Genomic DNA, 19,637 nt, shown 5'->3' on the forward strand with positions numbered 1-19,637 from the left:
GTGTTTGCTTTTGCTTCTGTTCTATGTGCAGGGCATGCCACTGGGTACGACATTGGGGTGTTCCAATGGGATGTAGGGACTGAGGGCTGGGCTGTGTCTGGCTCAATCATGCTAGGCCAGGACTGTGATGCAGTGAATGGGCTGATGGGCACTCTCCCCCTATCCTCCATGGACACTGCTATCTGTGGCTGCTGGGCACTCCTTTTCCCTGTGCACCAACACTCGCATTGCTGGGTGGGGTCAGTGCTGCCACTCTGGGTTAGGCGTGTACTCTGATGTTGTGTGTGTGTTGATGGGCACTCTCATCAGTGGTTGCCACTCTTTGTGTGACTGCTTGGCTCTCCCTCTACCTACACCAATATACACACAGGGCAGGCCAGGGTCTTTATATTTATCTTAAAAAATATCCAGTTAAGGGTCACTACATGCAAAAGAATGAAGCTTGACCACTACCTCACACCATACACAAAAATCAACTCAAAATGGATTAAAGAACTAGACATAAGACCTGAAACCATAAAATATATAGAAGGAAATATAGGCGAAACACTACGTGATTTGCACATCAAAGACATCTTTACAGATACATCACCCAAAGCAGTGATAGTGAAGGCAAAGATAAACAGCTGGGACTACATCAAATTAAAGAGCTTCTGCACAGCAAAAGAGACAATAACAAAAACAAAGAGAAACCCCACTGACTGGGAGAACATTTTTGCACCCAACACTAATGATAAAGGACTGATCACAAAAATCTGCAAAGAGCTGATGAGACTCAACAACAACAAAGAAAATAACCCAGTCAAAAAATGGGCAGAAGAGCTAAAAAGAAACTTCTCTGAAGAGGAAATGCAAATGGCCAACAGGCATATGAAAAAATGTTCAACATCACTTGTATTCAGGGAAATGCAAATCAAAACTCCCATGAGATACCATCTTACACCAGTGAGAATGGCACATATTAAAAAAACTAGCAACAACAAATGTTGGCGAGGGTGTGGAGAAAAAGGAACTCTCCTGCACTGTTGGTGGGAGTGCAAACTGGTCCAACCACTATGGAGAGCTGTGTGGAGATTTCTGGACCTACTAAACATAGAGCTTCCATAGGATCCAGCAATTCCACTCCTAGGTATTTACCCAAAGGACACAGAAACATCCATTCCAAAGAACACCTGCACCCCTATGTTTATAGCAGCACTGTTTATAATAGCTAAGCTTTGGAAACAGCCCAAATGCCCAAAAATAGATGACTGGATCAAGAAGATGTGGTACATATACACCATGGAATATTACTCAGCATTCAAAAAAGATAAACACATGCAATTTACAGCAACATGGATGGCACTGAAGGGATTATGCTCAGCGAAATAAACCAAAAAGATAAAGCAAAATACCGGATGGTCTCACTTATAGCAGGAATCTAGAAAACTTAAATAAGGGACCAGGAAAATGAATAACTATAAGAAAGTGAAAATCAAAATCAACAAAAAACTATGAACCAGAGGTGACACTTTTTGGGGGGTGGGTGGCGGGAGGGGAGGGATTGGGGTCAGAATGGGGGGGTTGCAATTGTATGGGGAATATAAAAATAAAATTTATTATAAAAAATATCCAGTTACCTTGAAAGCTTGTCATGGGAGGGGGGCAATGAGACGTATTGGGAAAGGGAGAAGGAGAGAGAAAAGAACAGAATAGGAGGGAACATAAAGGTCTTTGAGGTGGACTATGGGTCTCTGGAGGTGAGTGAGCTGTGGCAGCAACACCTGATGAGGGGGATTCGATGCTCCCTTAATTTAAACAATAATGTCAACCAATATTAACACAATGAAAGATGTTATAAAATAAAACAATCTTATTCTGGGCCTCCCCGGTGGCGCAGCGGTTGAGCGCTGGGTTGCGAAGCTACCTGCGGCCTCTGCGGCGCCGGTTCGATCCCCGGCTGCTCCCCGGCCACCGGAGGAGGGTCCCACATGGTGTGCAGACCTCTCCTGCCGCCCGCTGCTCCCCTCAGCAGTGTACTTCGGTCCTTCTGCCTGCTCTGCTCCCCGCTCTGGCTCTGGTGAATTCTCTCACCCTCCCACGCTTCTGACTGTACCCAGTGCATGTATAAACCAAACAAACAAACAAATAATAAATAAATAAATAAGACATGCCTCTAGAAAAAAAAAAAAAAAAAAAAAAAAACAATCTTATTCTTATATAAAGAATATGTTCATTAAAGGTCAAGTTATAGTTCTTTTGGGGGGCTATACAAACTAACATATTAGTAGGTTTTATATCAACTAATGCAATTATTGCACCATCCATGACTTTCTCCCCAGGAGTAAGATTGGCTGAAGTAGAACATGCAAAACATGTGGAAAACTAATCACATCATGTAGATGAGCTCCATTTCAAAAACAACCTAAAAATAATGGTTTGTGCCAATGATCACAGTAGATGTTTTAATGAAGAATTAGTAATGCAGCATTATTTGGAACGAACTGTATCAGAATGCATGAATAACAGCTTCTATTAAGAGAAGGCATCCGGTGTAATACACAACTGAGTAGTACTATTCAGACATTACTAATTGGAGTCTCTTCTTGAAGTGTGACTCTATGAAGTAACTGTGACTGCATCTCTTTCATAGGTGATAAACAAAGACTTGAGAGACTGATTTGCTCAGGTCACACAACCAGTAAAGGGACGAGTCATATCCAACCTCAATTGACGGACACCATTGCCCGTGATTGTTACCTTGAGAATCGGTGACCTTTCTTAAAGTAGTTTTATGGCATTCTTTCTTGCCTCAAGTTATTATTCTCAGGGCTGTTATGATAATAAATTCTCATCAGGGAAATGATAAAATGTATGTATTGGTATATTTAAATTGTGAATGCTTGTTCAGCAAGAAGCGTCCACATAGTAAATTTACTGTTATTAAGTTGTTTATCTAGTGCTGTGTCATCTTGGGCAAAATCTGTAGTTCCTCTGTTTGAACTAACTACCTGGATATTAAATGTATGTATGGAACTATTCCAAGACCTTTCAATTTTTAATGACTCCAATGTATTTAAAAAAAAAACACACACACAAACCTATAACCATAAGACTATGCCAGTGATACAGGGAAGAAAGGACCAGGAGGGAACTGGAAAAATGGGGCAGATTAGTTGTGACCAAAGCGCCATGGCAACATGACCCCAGAGAGCAGGTGCCTGGAGGTTCCCTCCATCTAATTGTCCTTCCCCCTCACTCTGCTGCCCTCGATAATAAATGTTAGAGGACTTCCCACTTGTGGGCATCTCTCTTGCTGTCAGTGAACACCCTGTTTCATGGCTCACAGCTCCCAATTTGGAGTCAACCAGATCCATCCTGGAACATTTTTCAGGGAAGAAAGACGCCATTTCAGTTTGGCAAGAAGTGTGTATTCCTGAGGGATCTTGGTCAAGGTGAGAAGCAAGATTTAGAAATAAGAGAGGATTTTGTGCTGTCTCCACGGCTGTGTAAGCCTCCTAGCAGGAGCTGTGGGGAGCAAGGAGTGTGACACTTAGTCACTGTTAATCTTCATCACTGCCCTCTCCCTCCCTTCCATCCCCTCCACAGTGGTGTCTTCTCATGGAACTGTTCCCCATTATCGAAATTTCCTGAACTCAGAGACAAGATTAATGGCAATTATTACTCTTGGGAGAGGGCTGTTGTTGAGATGTAGTTCTGCAATTCTAAAGGACTCGATATTGTGCTCTGCCACATTCTGGTTTCTATGTATGACTGGGAATAATATGTCATCTAGAATCTAATGAGATGGTTTCTGTAAATATGGAAATGCTGCAAACTTTAATAATTGAGTGCTGAACAAAAACAGTGATGTACTGAATTTCAGTGAAATCCCTATGTTCCAAGCTGCATTGTCTATACTTTCCAGACTTATCCATCCCAAGGATCTACTCATTTGTTATCCCCTTAAGGAATCTGTTCTAAAATAATGATATTGACTTGATTTCCCTTTAAATACATGGCTTCAGTTCTGTGTAGCAAGAACCAAACCTGTCCTACATAATAGATATTCCAAAGCTCATGTGCATTGCCATTGGGTTTTGAATTCTTAAACTCTAACTCTATTCTTATCTTTGGAGGTCCTTAGGATTTGAAGACAATAGCAAGGGTGAACACTGATTCTTGACGGGCCCCACTGTAAATATTGGCAGTATGTGGTTTACCATCTTATCTAATTTTCTCATATCTCATCGGTATTTTTCATTCCACACATCTTGACTTTTCATAAATTGATTTTTTGTCTGTGCAAACAACTGAACTCACTGCATCCTAAGAATGTAAAAATGGGTAGGGTTTTGATGGCTAGGTCCTCACAGTGAAACCGCCATTGAATATTTATATAGTCTACATTCCTTCTTTACAATTTCTTGGGAAATATAACCCATTCAAAAATTCATCATGAGAGTGAGTATATTCAGATTTTTTCATTTAGCTTTCCAAATTTTAACAAGATAAAATTTCCCATGATAGGTGAATCAATTCACAACCCATACTCTTATTTGGTAGTGATGGGTCATGCAGAATCCTTTTAGTTATGACTGTGCTTGCTACCAGTAAATATAGGTTATCAGCAAAAAATATTAATATCATTGATTGATCAAAAATTTGACATTGTATGGTGCACATTTCCCTTAAAAATAAATACAGTACAAATAAATAACAAATAAATAAGTTGTTACATTTACTTTAAAAGGCTGTTAAGGATAGAGCAGCTTGTTTCATGGGCTGTTAATCCTTACAGTGTTTGTAGGAGTCTGGCACAAGTGAGAAGCAGCCACAATAAATGCAGGTGGAGAACCTGACTGAGGCAAATTGAATAGATGATAATTTATGTGGCTTTTATCTTTATGGTTTGACTTGCTTCTATGTGAGGTCTGATGCTGCATCTGCCAAGAGAAAATGATATCTCCTGGTCTGCCCAGATGACGTTGGGTGACAATTTCTCCCAAATAAACAGTAAAGTCTATCATCTCTGTAATCACTAGCTCTGGGTACCATTGACTTTCATAGTCATCTGGGGGCAATCAGTGATGGTAATAGGTATAGCCAACACCTATTTAAGAGTTATTGTGTACTGCAATGTGTGCATAAATTTTCTTACATATATATAGCTTGGGGGTCTTTCTCTATGAGCAAATCATACATATTTAGTGAGTTTAAGCCAATGGGAACAGTTACAGGTATGAGAAGATATCAAAACTAAAATTTCCCCAATTTTATTGAGATATAGCTTACCATTAGCATTGTTAGATGTAAGGCATATAACACAGTATTTTGAAGTATGTGTGTATTGTAAAATGACTACCATATAAAGTTATAACATCTATTACCTCATGTATTTACAAAATTCTCACCTGGTTATGAGGATCTAAGGTCTTTTCTCTTAGCAACTTTCAACTTTTTAGTATTGGTAAGTCAGGCTCGTTTGTTTTTGGTGACATCCCCACATGTTATTTGTGTTATAAGTAGAACAGTGTACATTTTGACCACTGTCACCTGTTTCTCCCATACCCACTTTCTGCCTCTGGAGCCTGCAACATTCTCTCTGTTTTTATAACTTCAGTTATTTTTCAGATTTCACATAAATTTGATCACATGGCATTTGCCTTTCTCTATTTGAGTTCCCTCACTTAGCATAATGCCCTGAAGGGCTCTTAATGTTGTCACAAAGGCAGGATTTTTGTTTTGCCATATTGAACTGATACTCCACTAAATATAGATAAATATATAATAGATATTTACATGCATTCACCTGTTCATTTTTTAATACCTAGTTATGTGTCCATAGTATGGTTCGTTGGGTTTGACTCTCTCAGATTCAGGATCTTCTGGACCAGTTTATCCCCAATTCTTGCTAGAATGTTCCTCTTATTGCAGAACTTCCTTTTTTTTTTTGGCTATAGTCGATTTTGGAAGTCATTTGCCTTAATTTCTTCCATCCATCACTTTGCTAAATATCTTTCCTATTGAGTCTATTATCTTGAGTGTCAAAAGTCACGGTCATTATATTTTTTCATATAGATGATATTTCTATCATTTGATGAATTTTTATTTTCAGATTTAGGATTTCTAATGTCATCTCCATGAAATAAATTAATACTTTTTAAAGAACTTTATTTTGAAAGACAAAGAGTTCAAAAACTAAAACCAAAGTCTCAAAAATTTAGAATTCTAGAGTTGAAGTGTCCTTGGAGAGAAGGTAGGTTTATTCAGACCCAGCAAGGGGTCTGAATTTTCAGCACATTTTCAAAAGTCAGTGACTCAATGAAGAGCAAAAATCCTTTCCAGGCAATTAAAGTTTTAAGTATCTCTGAATTGAGAAAGAAAAATCTGCAGGTTCAAAGAAAGGAGCAAAAAGACACCATCAACTCTGTATTAATAACATCTTGGGAGGAGTCCTAGAATTATGAATTTGGTTTAGTCACATTCATTTCCAGTCACTAGTTGGCTTGTGGCCCCACCATGACTCTGTTACATTGTATTATTCTTGTATCTTTCAAGACCTTGTGAATACAGAGGGTACATAAAAAAATGTCTGCCCTTCCTTGTTATAGATTAACTGAATGTTAATTCTGAAAGAGATTTTTTTTAATAATATTTACCGCTTTCACTTTAAAGGGTACAATTCTGTGGCATTAAGTACATTCAGACAGCTGTGCAACCATCACTGCCACACTTCTCCAGAACATTCTCATCTTCCCAGCTGACACGCTGGGCCCATTACACATTACCTCCACATGCCCAGGCACACTCACCACTCTACTTCTGTCCTTATGAATGTAACTACTCCAGGTATCTCATGTAAGTGGAATCAGACAGTACTTGTGCTTTTGTAACTGGCTTATTTCCTTTGGCATGACATCTTTAAGGTTCACCCATGTGACAGTATGTGGCAGAATTTCCTTTCTTTTTCTTTTTATTTTTTTATAATAATTTTATTTTTATATTCCCCATACAATTGCAACCCCCCCATTCTGACCCCAATCCCTCCCCTCCCGCCCCCACCCCCCAAAAAGTGTCTCTGGTTCATAGTTTTTTGTTGATTTTGATTTTCACTTTCTTATAGTTATTCATTTTCCTGGTCCCTTATTTAAGTTTTCTAGATTCCTGCTATGAGTGAGACCATCCGGTATTTTTCCTTTTCTTTTTGGCTTATTTCACTGAGCATGATCCCTTCCAGTGCCATCCATGTTGCTGCAAATTGCATGTGTTTATCTTTTTTGAATGCTGAGTAATATTCCATGGTATATATGTACCACATCTTCTTGATCCAGTCATCTATTTTTGGGCATTTGGGCTGTTTCCAAAGCTTAGCTATTGTAAACAGTGCTGCTATAAACATAGGTGTGCAGGTGCTCTTTGGAATTGATGTTTCTGTGTCCTTTGGGTAAAGACCTAGGAGTGGAATTGCTGGATCATATGGACACTCTATGTTTAGTAGGTCCAGAAATCTCCACACAGCTCTCCATAGTGGTTGGACCAGTTTGCATTCCCACCAACAGTGCAGGAGAGTTCCTTTTTCTCCACACCCTCGCCAACATTTGTTGTTGCTAGTTTTTTTAATATGTGCCATTCTCACTGGTGTAAGATGGTATCTCATGGTAGTTTTGATTTGCATTTCCCTGATTACAAGTGATGTTGAACATTTTTTCATATGTCTGTTGGCCATTTGCATTTCCTCTTCAGAGAAGTTTCTTTTTAGCTCTTCTGCCCATTTTTGGACTGGATTATTTTCTTTGTTGTTGTTGAGTCTCATCAGCTCTTTGCAGATTTTTGTGATCAGTCCTTTATCATTAGTGTTGGGTGCAAAAATGTTCTCTCAGTCAGTGGGGTTTCTCTTTGTTTTTGTTATTGTCTCTTTTGCTGTGCAGAAGCTCTTTAATTTGATGTAGTCCCAGCTGTTTATCTTTGCCTTCACTATCACTGCTTTGGGTGATGTATCTGTAAAGATGTCTTTGATGTGCAAATCACGTAGTGTTTTGCCTATATTTCCTTCTATATATTTTATGGTTCCAGGTCTTATGTCTAGTTCTTTAATCCATTTTGAGTTGATTTTTGTGTATGGTGTGAGGTAGTGGTCAAGCTTCATTCTTTTGCATGTAGCGACCCAGTTTTCCCAGCACCATTTATTGAACAAACTCTGAAAGAGATTTTAATGAGCACCTACTGGACATCCTCATTTTACATTGAGGCTTCGCATGATGCAGGGTCTTCTCCAAGCACTGGGTCAGTTGGGGCTGCCTACTTAAAGTGAATTTCTTCACCTGTGCAGATAGGACAGCGTCACCCTAATGGGTTTACTTCCCATTGCCATGTAATTGTAAATTTGAAAGGGACGAAGGAAATCAAGATATTTATGTGGATAAAGCATTGATGATGCCTCACCACTGTCCTTGTCCATAGGGAGAGTGAGAGTATTTATGCAGGGAAATTTTTCATTTAAGATTGAGGTATGCAAAGAGGCAAGATTCACTCAATGTTAATGAATCATGTTTGTATATTTAGTCAGCTGCATGAAAGAGAACAATGAAGAGAGTTTTTTTGTTTATTTTTGGCCAATGAACCATTTCATCTTTTATCTTTTTCTCAGCAGATGGTTCCAAGCAGGACCATGGGGGGGAACAGAAACCTCACATCTGTGACCATGTTTGTGCTCCTGGGAATCTCAGAAGATAAAGATCTGCAGCTTAGTCTTTTTCCAGTCTTCCTGCTGATCTACCTTGTGACATTATTCTGGAACCTGGGTCTCATCATCCTAATCAGGGTGGACTCCCACCTGCACACACCAATGTACTTTTTCCTCAGTGCCCTGTCATTTATAGACATCTGCTACACTTCTTCCATCAGCCCAAGGATGCTTGCAGACCTCTTAAAGGATGAAAAAATGATTTCTTTCGTTGCTTGTGCCACCCAGTGTTTTGTAGCTTCCTGGATGGGTCAGACTGAGTGTTGCCTTTTGGCTGCCATGGCCTATGACAGATACGTGGCCATTGGCAAACCTCTCCAGTACTCGACCATCATGGCACCTGGGCTTTGTTGGAAACTGGTTGCTGGTGTCCTTGGGTGTGGTTTTATTTCAACCTTAATTGAAATAGTCACTGGCTTTGAGATGTACTACTGTGGACCAAATGTCATCCAAAATTTCTTTTGTAACTTAACAGAAATTACTAGCCTTTCTTGTTCTAATCCCTTCATCAGTCAAATGAGTCTTTTTCTGATAATTACTTTTGTTGTTTTAGGTTCTCTGGTTATAGTTTTGTTATCTTATGCTTTCATTGCGGCTTCCATCTTGAAAATATCCTCTGTCAAAGGTAGCACCAAGGCCTTCAACACGTGTGCCTCCCACCTGGTGGTTGTGACTCTCTTCTATGGCACAATCCTGGCTGTGTACATGCATCCTAGTGCTGGCCACTCCACAAAAAAGAACAAGTTTCTGTCTGTGTTCTATGTTATCATTATCCCCATGTTAAATCCTTTCATATATAGTCTTAGGAACAAGGAGATCAAAGATGCCCTCAAGAGAGTGCTTAAGAGGACAACACATTTATCTCATTAAGAGTAATATTTGGTATGTTACATGAACAGAAAAAAAATAGGAAAGCAAAACAAAAAGAATATGGGGCCAGATATTTCCACTCCTAGCAAAAGACAGAGTAAAGAATCTGTAAGTGTCCTTTTGTGGGCCATAAGACTGTCCAGCAGAGGTATAGAATCTGGCTTCTGTTTCCTTGTGCTGTTATACCTAGTGGTCACTATGCAGGGATCTTTCTCAGCAGCAGCTCCAACATGACAGGCAGCTGGAAAGCCCGTTTCCATGATTAGAACCATGTAGATAAACCCTGCGTTGAGAACAGTAGTTGTGATAGAAATTGGAAGAACCTAGGAAGACACACAAACTGTTCTTTCTCCCTTGAATTTTTAAACTTATTTGCATATATTTTTCAATTAAGATGTGAAAGATTTTTAAGTTCCATACTGACATTCAAAAATTGGGAAAATGAACACATTATAAACTGAATCCTGGAAAGTGAGGGAGGATGCAAGAGACATAGAGGGAGAAGGAGAAGAAGAAAACAGTAAGAAGCAGAAAGATGAAAGAGAGGAAGCAGGAATAGAAGGAGGAGCATTGGAAGGAAGAGGAGAAGCAGGAGGAGATGGTGAAAAGTGTTCTTTTTTATTCCCCCCAAACCTGTTTCCTCTACCTTATTCTCAAGTCACCTTTAAAATACAATTGTGAAAAAGAGATGGAGGAATGGAAGAGAACATTTAAAAATAAACATCGGGGAAACACTCAGAGGCTAGAAAGAGGCCAGAGGCATCATTTTCTGGGCACAGATGCACCCAGCCCACTTTCTGTGGATGCTTCCTAGAGACTCAGACTCAGAAATGGTGGGCGCCATGTTGTGTCTACAGATACAGAACCGAGTCCGAGTCCCCAAATATTCGTGCATCCTGGGATTCCAGGGCCTTAGCTTTGACCAAGAAGCAGAAGTTTCAGCTGACTTTGGGGGCCACAGAAAATTGGAGTCCAACCAGAGATTTTATAGAAAATTGATTAAGAGATTATTTTATTTCTAGACAAGAGTCATACATATTACAATAGTATGTGTATAACATTTAGATTTCGTATACCTCCAAGTATAAATGTAATTTCTTTAGGTTATTCACAAAGTGAGAAATAATCTCCCTGTTTCAGGTAGAACACTGCGAATATTGAGTACACCATGTTCTTCACAGGTAGCAACCATCCAAGATGATCTTTGTAATTGATGGCTTTGAAGCATTGGCCGGTGGGATTGCAGAGACTAAAGCAAGATGTGGTTAAAAGAATCTGTTCTTTAATTATCGATCTACAATTAGTAAACTCGTCTCTAACACACGTTGTAGATAGGTGCACTTTTGTAAGCTACAAACACTCATATTTTCCTTATCTCTGCAATGAGAAGAATAATTGCATCTTCCTCAAAAATGACACATTATTTAACTGAGAGTAGCATTTAAAACCTTAGCCCAGAGTCTGGTATATGGTCGTAGTTAATGAATGTTAACTTATGCAATAAGTGATTAGTCATTTTGAATTATTCAATTTCATGTATGTAAAGAGAAATCCTGGTAACTTGCTAACAAGAGACAACATAAGCCTCTTTGGAATATCTACTCATAATAGTGAGTAAAAAGCCATTACTCCCACCTTTGCAGTTCATTGAACAAGGAAGCAGTCCTCAGGGGAATGGAAGGAACTCAAGTTCATACAAGTGACCACATGTGGAGATGTTACCTCGGTCTGAAATCTACTGCACACATGGATCCTTGATTTTCCTTCTGACCATTTTTTCTCCACCTTCCGTTCTGTGGACTCTACTTCATTAAAGCTCCTGTCTTTCAATTTACTCTTGGTAGTGAATGTTAAGTTATCCTAATGTCAAAAGTCACTGGACCAAAACAACTAACAAATAAACCATAAATAAAAGAAAACTGTCTCATGCTTTGGATTTATGTGCAGTTTTCATTGATTTTATTAGTAGCTTAGTTTCAACAGTCACTTGTTTTCATCTCTATGATTGGGGCCAAACACCACGCAGCATTTCATCTGTGATTTATCCTAGATTATGAAACTGTCTTGCTTCAATACCTCCACAGCACAATGATTCTTTTACTTTGCATCGGTTTTTTGATGTGGTTGGGTCTTTGTTTGCCATCTTTTTTCCTCTGGTTACACTGAAGTTTCCATGCTGAAAACCCCCTGCATCAGAAGTAGTGCCAAGGCCTTTACTACCTGTGCCTCCCACCTGGTGGTTTTGAATCTCTTGGATGGCACAGCCCTCTCTATGCATGGGCATCCTCATGCCCTTACTCCAAGAAACAGACAAAGGTTCTGACTGTATTCTTTGTTATTTTTCACCCCATGTAAAATCTTACCTATAATGAGGAACAAAGACTATAGAGTTTCTCAGTATCCTGATAAAGGGTAACTGACACATTTATCTCAGTCCTGATGATATTTGGAGTGGATTTTTTTAACATCTGTAAGGAACATAGGATCAGATATGTAAGTGATTTTGTCAATCTTGTAATAGGTAGCAAGATGAAATGAAAACCCCATCTTTGATGGATGATGCCATCATGTTAGTTGTCGATCCAAGAGATGTGATTGTTGTGGTGGTGTAGAGCATGAAGCCAGATTAAAAAGCCTGTTGTCATAGTAGAACCTTGAGATAAATCTTTTATTTTGAGAACAGAGGTCCTGGTAGTTACCAGATACAGAGAAATTCCAATAACTGAATAGACCATGTAGACTGTTCATTTCATTGATTTTCTATATTTCTTTATATTTAATTAATAATCATTTATTATAACTAAATAACAATGATTTATAATTAAAATTATGTGAAAATTATTTTCAATGAAATCCTTTACAATTTTAATTTACCAACAGAACAGGAGAGGGTGTGAATGAAATGTGATTCCATGATTAGAGCCATGTAGATAAACCCTGTGTTCAAGAACAGGGATTCTGACTGATATTTTTTTGTGTAGAAAAATGAGAGGCACCCACGAGGTCACACAAACTGTTCTTTCTTCCCTGAAAATCTTTTACTTGTCATTTATTTATATTGCATTAAAAAGTAAAAGAATGTATAAGTTAAATATGATAATTAAAAATTGAAAAAATGAACACATAATTTTAATTCAGGAGAGGTGGAAAGGAAGGAGAGAGAGAAAGAGAGGGAGAGAAAAAGAAAGCAAGAGCAAGAGTGATAGAGTGATAGAACGATAGAGCGGGAGAGTGAGGTGGAAAGACTATTCTTGTTATTATTCCCCCAAAACCTCTTTCTTCTGTTATTTGAGTCAGCTTGTGCAGTGAATTGTGCAAAGAGATTAGTGAAAGGAATAGAACATAAAAGTAAAGGTTGGGGAAATATTCAGAGACTGAAAAGAAGAAAAGACATCATCATTGGGCACAGCTTACCCTGGATTGTGCCCCAAGGTATCCTCCTACAGCCTCTGAGACTCAGACATGATGGCCACCATGTTGTGTCTACAGAGGCAGAACCTTAGTCCCAAGCATCCAACCTCCTGGGATTCCAGGAGCTTACATTTGATCAAGAGGCAGAAGATTCAGTTTCATGGGGATGCCGAAGAAACTTACAATCAAACTGAGAGAACTGATAAAAAATTGACAATAAGATTATTTTGTATCCCAGGCAAGAGTTCATGGACTTTGTGGCATACCTATTTCATTAGTATGCGTACAACATTAGGACTTCATGTAGCTCTGTGTATGAAGATGATTTTTCTATGTGATTCATCAAGATAGAAATAATCTCCCTCTTTCTGGTCGGACCCTGGGCATATTGAGTCCACCATATTCTTCCCAGGGAGCAACAATCCAAGATGATCTTTGTAATTGATGGCTTTGCTGCATTAGTAGGTGGGACTGCTGAGATTAAAGCAAGTTGTAGTTACTAGAATCTGTTCTTTAGTGATCAGACGTGTGATTAGTAAACTCATCTCTAACATACTTTGTTATTTAAGTGCCCTTATGCAAACTACTTCCACACATGTTTTCCTCACCTCTACAATGAGAATAATAATTGTTACTGCCTCAAAGAATCAAAACCATTAACTCCCAACCGGTGGTTGTGCCTCTCTTCTTTGGCATGGCCTCTCTGTGCACGTGCATCCTAGTTCTGCCACTCAAAGAAATAGAATAGGTCCATACATGTTCCTTGTTATAACTATCCCCATGTTAATCCTTCTTCTCTATAATCTGAGGAACAAAGATGAGAAACAAGTTCTCAAAAGGCTGATAAAGGGATAACTCATTTAACTCAGCAGCAATGGTTTTTTTGAACTTCTCTAAAACACATAGGTTAGAATATATAAGCAACATTGTCAATCTCAAAATAACTAAGTAGAGAGAAGAAACAAATATCCCATCTTTAATTGCTGACCCTATCAAGTTAGCTGCCAACACAAGTGATGTGATTGTGGTGGTGGTGTAGATATGGAAGCTAGATTCAAAAGCCTGTTATCATTATTAGAACCATGTGATAAGATTATTTTTTGACTAGTACTATAGGTATTAAATAAATAGAAATGGTAACAATGTAATAAGCCAAACAGATTGTTCATTTCCTGAGTTTTATATCTCTTTTTCTTTTGTAAATAAGTATTTATTATAAACCAATGAAATTGTGGATCATTAATATGAGAACAATTATTTTAAAAGTAATACTTTATAATTTTAACACCGATGGAGTGAGCAGAATAAGTGAACATGGGTTTGTGTGTGTGTTTTGTGTGTGTGTGAGAGAGAGAAAGTGAAACAGGGAGAGGTGGAGAGAGATAAATGAGGAGGAGCAGGAGGAAGAAACGAAGAGGGAGGAAGAAGAGCTTTTGGAAGAGGAATTGAGGAAGACAAAGACTGTGCCAGACTTACTCTGAAATAACTTTTACTTCCATGTTAATCATTGAACTGAAGTTAATCATTGAATTCTTTTGAAACAAACTGAGAAAAATAGGTTAGGGAAATTCTCTGAGGCTAGAAAGAAGCCAAATTTGTCAAATTCTGCTCATATATGATTTGGAACACATTCCATGGAGGCTTCCTAGAAACCAAACAAGAGCGCGGAAATTGTGGCTGCCATGTTGTGTCTCAGGAAATGGAACCCAAATGCCAGAGATGTGAGCCCCCCAGAAGTTTCAGGACCTTCAGTTCAATCAGAGATCAGAGAGTCACCAGACTAGGGAGTCCCATGAGACTCAGTTCAACAACACAAAAAATAACAGAAAATGTTATGAAGTGTCCATAATGCATTCATATTTATAGAACAGTTTACCCTCTAGAATTGCATAGATTTCATTTTTGAATAATCATGTAAAGGTGATAGGTGACATACTCTCCCCATATCACATGTAGAATATTGGGGTGTATAGGGTTCTGCCAAGCTCTTCCCAATGTAGCCACAATTTATTATGTATCTCACAAAGTGTGACTTGTGGAACAAAAATAGCTCCCATTGCTTGGCAAAGGCATCTGTTTCTGACCTTTAGTCGACAACTTTAAATTATCTTAAGAAAATGTTCAGTTATCTTGAAAGTTGACTGTGCAATGGTGGCAAAAAATTGGAGGTGGGAAAGGGAGAAGGGAAGGGAACAGAACACACTTGGGGGAAGACAAGGGTCAGTGGTGTAAGCTATGGGTTCTCTGGCTGTGGGTGAGCTATGGCAGCAATACCTGAAGAAGGGGATCCATTACTCCTGTAATTCAATGATGATACCAATATAACTCAACAAAACTATTATAAATCAAGCTGTTTTATTGCATAAAAAAGAATGTGTCAGTTAAAACTTAAATTATAGTGCTTACCAGGGGAAATAAATATATAAAATAATGTATAGCAGGTGTAAAATCATATAATGAAGTCATTGCCCCAGCCATGACTTTCTCCCTGGGAGTAAGATAGGCTGAAGCAAAACAAGGCAAGAATGGGTCCAAAACTGATCTGTATCCGTAATCACAGCAGGTAGATGAGCTCCATTTCAAGAACAACCAAGACAGAAAAGTTGGTGGCATGATCCCAAATAGATCTTTTAATGAAGAATTAGTAAAACTGCAAGGCTTTGAATGATCAATATCAGAATACACGAAGGACAGCTTATATTAAAAGAAGGCATCCTGTGTTATATACACTCTGATAAGTACTTTACAGTCATTTTCTAACAGGATTCTCTCCAACAAGAGCTACTCAATGTAGTAACTATGATGACTTGCCCATGTGCAGGTGACTGCCTGAGTCTTGGAGGGGCTCCTGTGCTCAGGTCACACAACCAGTAAATGAAGAGCCAGATCCAATGTGACTGAATGACACCATTGCCCGTGGTTGTTAACATGGCATCAGTGCCCTGTCTGGAAATGGGTTTCATTGCTTTCCTTCTTGCCTCAGTTTTCTCTCTCATGACTAGGAAATAGTCCTTGTATAATTCTCAGACTGCTATGATGGTTAGCTCAGGTCAGGGAAATGATAAAAATGCATGTATTACTATATTTAAAATGTGTGTGCTTGGTAAGCAGAGTGTCCACATATGTCATTTATTGTTATGAAATTATTTAGCAAGTGGCTGTGCCATTTTTGGCAAATCCTTAGCTCCTTTGGTTCTACATACTTACCTGGAAATTAAATGTATGATATTGGACAATTCCTAAGACATTTCCAGCTCTAATTAGATAAGTTTGTTACAACAAAATCTATAACAATGAGATCATGCCAAGACTATAGGAAAGTGGACCAGAGGGGAAATGGAAAACATGGGGCTGATTAGCTGTGACCAAAGCTCCATGGAACATGACCCCAGAGAGCAGGTGCCTGAGTGTGTCTCCATCTAATTCTTTCCTCCTCACTCTGATGTCCTCCATTATAAATATTAGAGGACTCCCCACTTGTGGGCGTTTCTCTTGCTGTCAGTGAACAACCTGTTTCATGGCTCACAGCTCCTATTCTGGAGTCAACCGGGTCCATCCTGCAACGTTTTTCAGGGAAGAAACATGCTATTTCCATCCTTGGTAAGAAGTGTGTATTCCTGAGAGATCTTGGTCAAGGTGAGTAGCAAGATTTAGAAATAAGAGGATTGTGTGCTGTCTCCACAGTCGTGTAAGCCTCCTATCAGGGGCTGTGGGGAGCAAGGAGTGTGACACTCGGTCACTTGTGTTCTTAAGCGCTGCCCTCTCCCTTCCTTCCCTTCCCACCACAGTGGTGTCTTCCTGTGGGGTGTTCCCCCTTATACAAATTCCCTGATCTCAGAGACAAGATTAATGTCAGGTGTTACTCTGGGGTGAGGGCTGATGTTTGGACCTAGTTCCACAATTGCTCCAGTACTTGGTATTGACTCTCCACATTCTGGGTTTCCCTCTATGAACTGAGAGAATATGTCATCTAGAATCAAGTGAGACTTTCAGAAAACCATGTGGACATTGACAGCTGTTTCCTCTGAGCCAGACACTCACTGCTGGGTGCTAAAGTCCTGTTGTTTGCCTCATAGATGAAGGTCTTCATTTTCCTGTTCTGACTCCAGTGAAGATGAGAAAAGAATTCCAGAATCTGCCTTGTTCTCCAAGTTCTGATGTCCATTGTCTACACAACCCAACAATTATGAGCTTAAGCCACTATCTTTTGTAGGATGAGTCTTACCCCTGAAACTGACAGTGGTCTCCGTGGTGACTGAGAATCCAATAAGACCGTGCACAAGGGCTGATGGTGGCTTTGCCTGGAGGAGGGCCAGAGTTTCCAAGTGGTTGTCAAAGGTATCACTGACTCCATAAAGAGCCAGAATCACCTTCCCAAGCAATTTAAGTTATAAATATCTGTATTAAGGAAGACAAATATGTAGGGTCAAGGAAGGGAAGGAAGCATGAGGCTCTTTCAAATCTGTATTATCTCGAGCAGCTTATTATATGTCTCGAGTGGCTTCCTAGAGTTAAAATTTGGTTAAGTCACATTATTTTCCAAGTCACTACTTGCATGTCACTCTTTCAAAGTTCCTATTATATTATTCTTGGGTCCACTATACATTATGAAAAGGAAAAGCACTTGCAAATTGTAAATCTTTTTTTGTTATATATTAAATGAATGCTGATTCTGAAGTTGATTTTAATGAGCACCTACTGGACATCCTCATTTTACAATGAGATTTCGCATGATGCAGGGTCTTCTCCAAGCACTGGGTCACATTGGGCTGCCTAGTTAAAGTGACCTTCTTCACTGGTGCAGATAGGACAGTGTCTTCCCTAATTTGGTGTAATTCCAAATGCCTTGTAATTGTAAATTTGAAAGGCACAAATGAAATTAATATTTTGTAGCTGATAAAGTACTGATGAACCTCACTACTTTGTCTAATCCCATAGGGAGAGTAAGAATATTTATCTAAAGTAATTATTCACTTAAGATTGGAGGTTATATATCTGCTTGAAAGAGAAAAATGAAGAATTTTTTTTTGTTTTGCCAATGAAACCATTTCTTCTTTCATCTTTTCTCAGCAGATGGTGCCAAGCAGGTCCATGGGAGGGGACAGAAACCTCACGTCTGTGACCATGTTTGTGCTCCTGGGAATCTCAGAAGATAAAGAGCTGCAGCTTAGTCTCTTTCCAGTCTTCCTGCTGATCTACCTTGTGACATTATTCTGGAACCTGGGTCTCATCACCCTAATCAGGATGGACTCCCACCTGCACACACCAATGTACTTTTTCCTCAGTGCCCTGTCATTTATAGACATCTGCTACACTTCTTCCATCAGCCCAAGGATGCTTGCAGACCTCTTCAAAGATAAAAAGATGATTTCTTTCGTTGCCTGTGCCACCCAGTGTTTTGTAGCTTCCTGGATGGGTCAGACTGAGTGTTGCCTCTTGGCTGCCATGGCCTATGACAGATACGTGGCCATTGGCAACCCTCTCCAGTACTCGACCATCATGGCACCTGGGCTCTGTTGGAAGATGGTTGCTGGGGCCCTTGGGTGTGGTTTTATTTCAACCTTAATTGAAGTAGTCACTTGCTTTGAGATGTACTACTGTGGGCCCAATGTTATCCAGAATTTCTTCTGTAACATAACTGAAATTATGAGTTTGTCTTGTTCTAATCCCTTCATCAGTCAAATTAGTCTTTTTATGATCATTGTTTTTGTTGTTTTAGGTTCTCTGATTATTATTTTGTTATCCTACGGTTTCATTGCAGCTTCCATCCTGAAAATATCCTCTCTCAAAGGTAGCACCAAGGCCTTCAATACCTGTGCCTCCCACCTGGCGGTTGTGACTCTCTTCTATGGCACAGCCCTCGCTGTGTACATGCATCCTAGTTCCAGTCATCCCACAAAACAGAACAAGTTTCTGTCCGTGTTCTATGTTATTTTTATCCCCATGTTAAACCCTCTTATCTATAGTCTGAGGAACAAGGAGATCAAAGAGGCCCTCAGGAGGGTGATGAAGAGGCCAACACATTTTTTTCATTAAGAATAATATTGGTATGTTACCTGAATAAAGAAATAAAAAAATAGGAAAACAAAACACAATATGAGATGGAGTATTTCTATTCCTAACAAAAGACCGAAGTAATAATAGGTAAGTGTCTTTTAGTGTTTTTTCGTCAATCATTAGCACATCGAGCAGATAAAAGTAAACATCTGATTTTTTGATTCCTGGTGTTATCCTAGTGGACTCCAGGCAGGGATCTGTGTGAGCAGTAGCCCCAACATGGTGGGCAGCTTGAAAGCCCACTTCCATTATTAGACTCATGTAGATTAACTTTGTTTTTTAAGATAGAGGTTCTGCTAGATTTTGTATGTAGAGGAAGGAGAAAATCTTGGAAGCCATACAAAGTGATCCTGCTTCCATGAATTTTTTTTAGTTTATTTATTAACATATCAATTGAGAGTAAAAGAATGCACTTATTAAATATTGAAAATTACAATTGTGAAAATGAATACCTTATTACTAATTTGGAGATTGAGGGAGGAGAAAGACAGTGAAGGAGGAGGAAGAAGAAGAGGAACAGGAGGAAGGGGAGCAGGAGAATTGTTATTTTTAATTGCCCCAAAATCTGTTTCCT

The 19,637-nt window shown here is 39.1% G+C and overlaps 2 protein-coding genes across 2 annotated transcripts; both read left to right on the forward strand.

Moving 5' to 3' along the window:
• Nucleotides 1-8,650: 8,650 nt before the first annotated feature.
• LOC311177059 (olfactory receptor 5A1-like) lies at nt 8,651-9,595 on the forward strand (the record flags this gene model as incomplete). Its single annotated transcript, XM_084242801.1, has 1 exon — nt 8,651-9,595. One exon carries the CDS (start codon nt 8,651-8,653, stop codon nt 9,593-9,595), a length of 945 nt encoding a protein of 314 aa, XP_084098927.1.
• Nucleotides 9,596-18,079: 8,484 nt separating this feature from the next.
• On the forward strand, nt 18,080-19,042 carry LOC311170377 (olfactory receptor 5A1-like; the record flags this gene model as incomplete). The annotated part of the gene is made up of 1 exon (XM_084232741.1): nt 18,080-19,042. The coding sequence occupies one exon, from the start codon at nt 18,080-18,082 to the stop codon at nt 19,040-19,042; it is 963 nt and encodes a 320-aa protein (XP_084088867.1).
• Between the last annotated feature and the right edge of the window lie 595 nt (nt 19,043-19,637).

This window comes from Talpa europaea, assembly GCF_964194135.1.
Source record: "Talpa europaea genome assembly, chromosome: 1".
NCBI classification, from domain to species: Eukaryota; Metazoa; Chordata; class Mammalia; order Eulipotyphla; family Talpidae; genus Talpa; species Talpa europaea.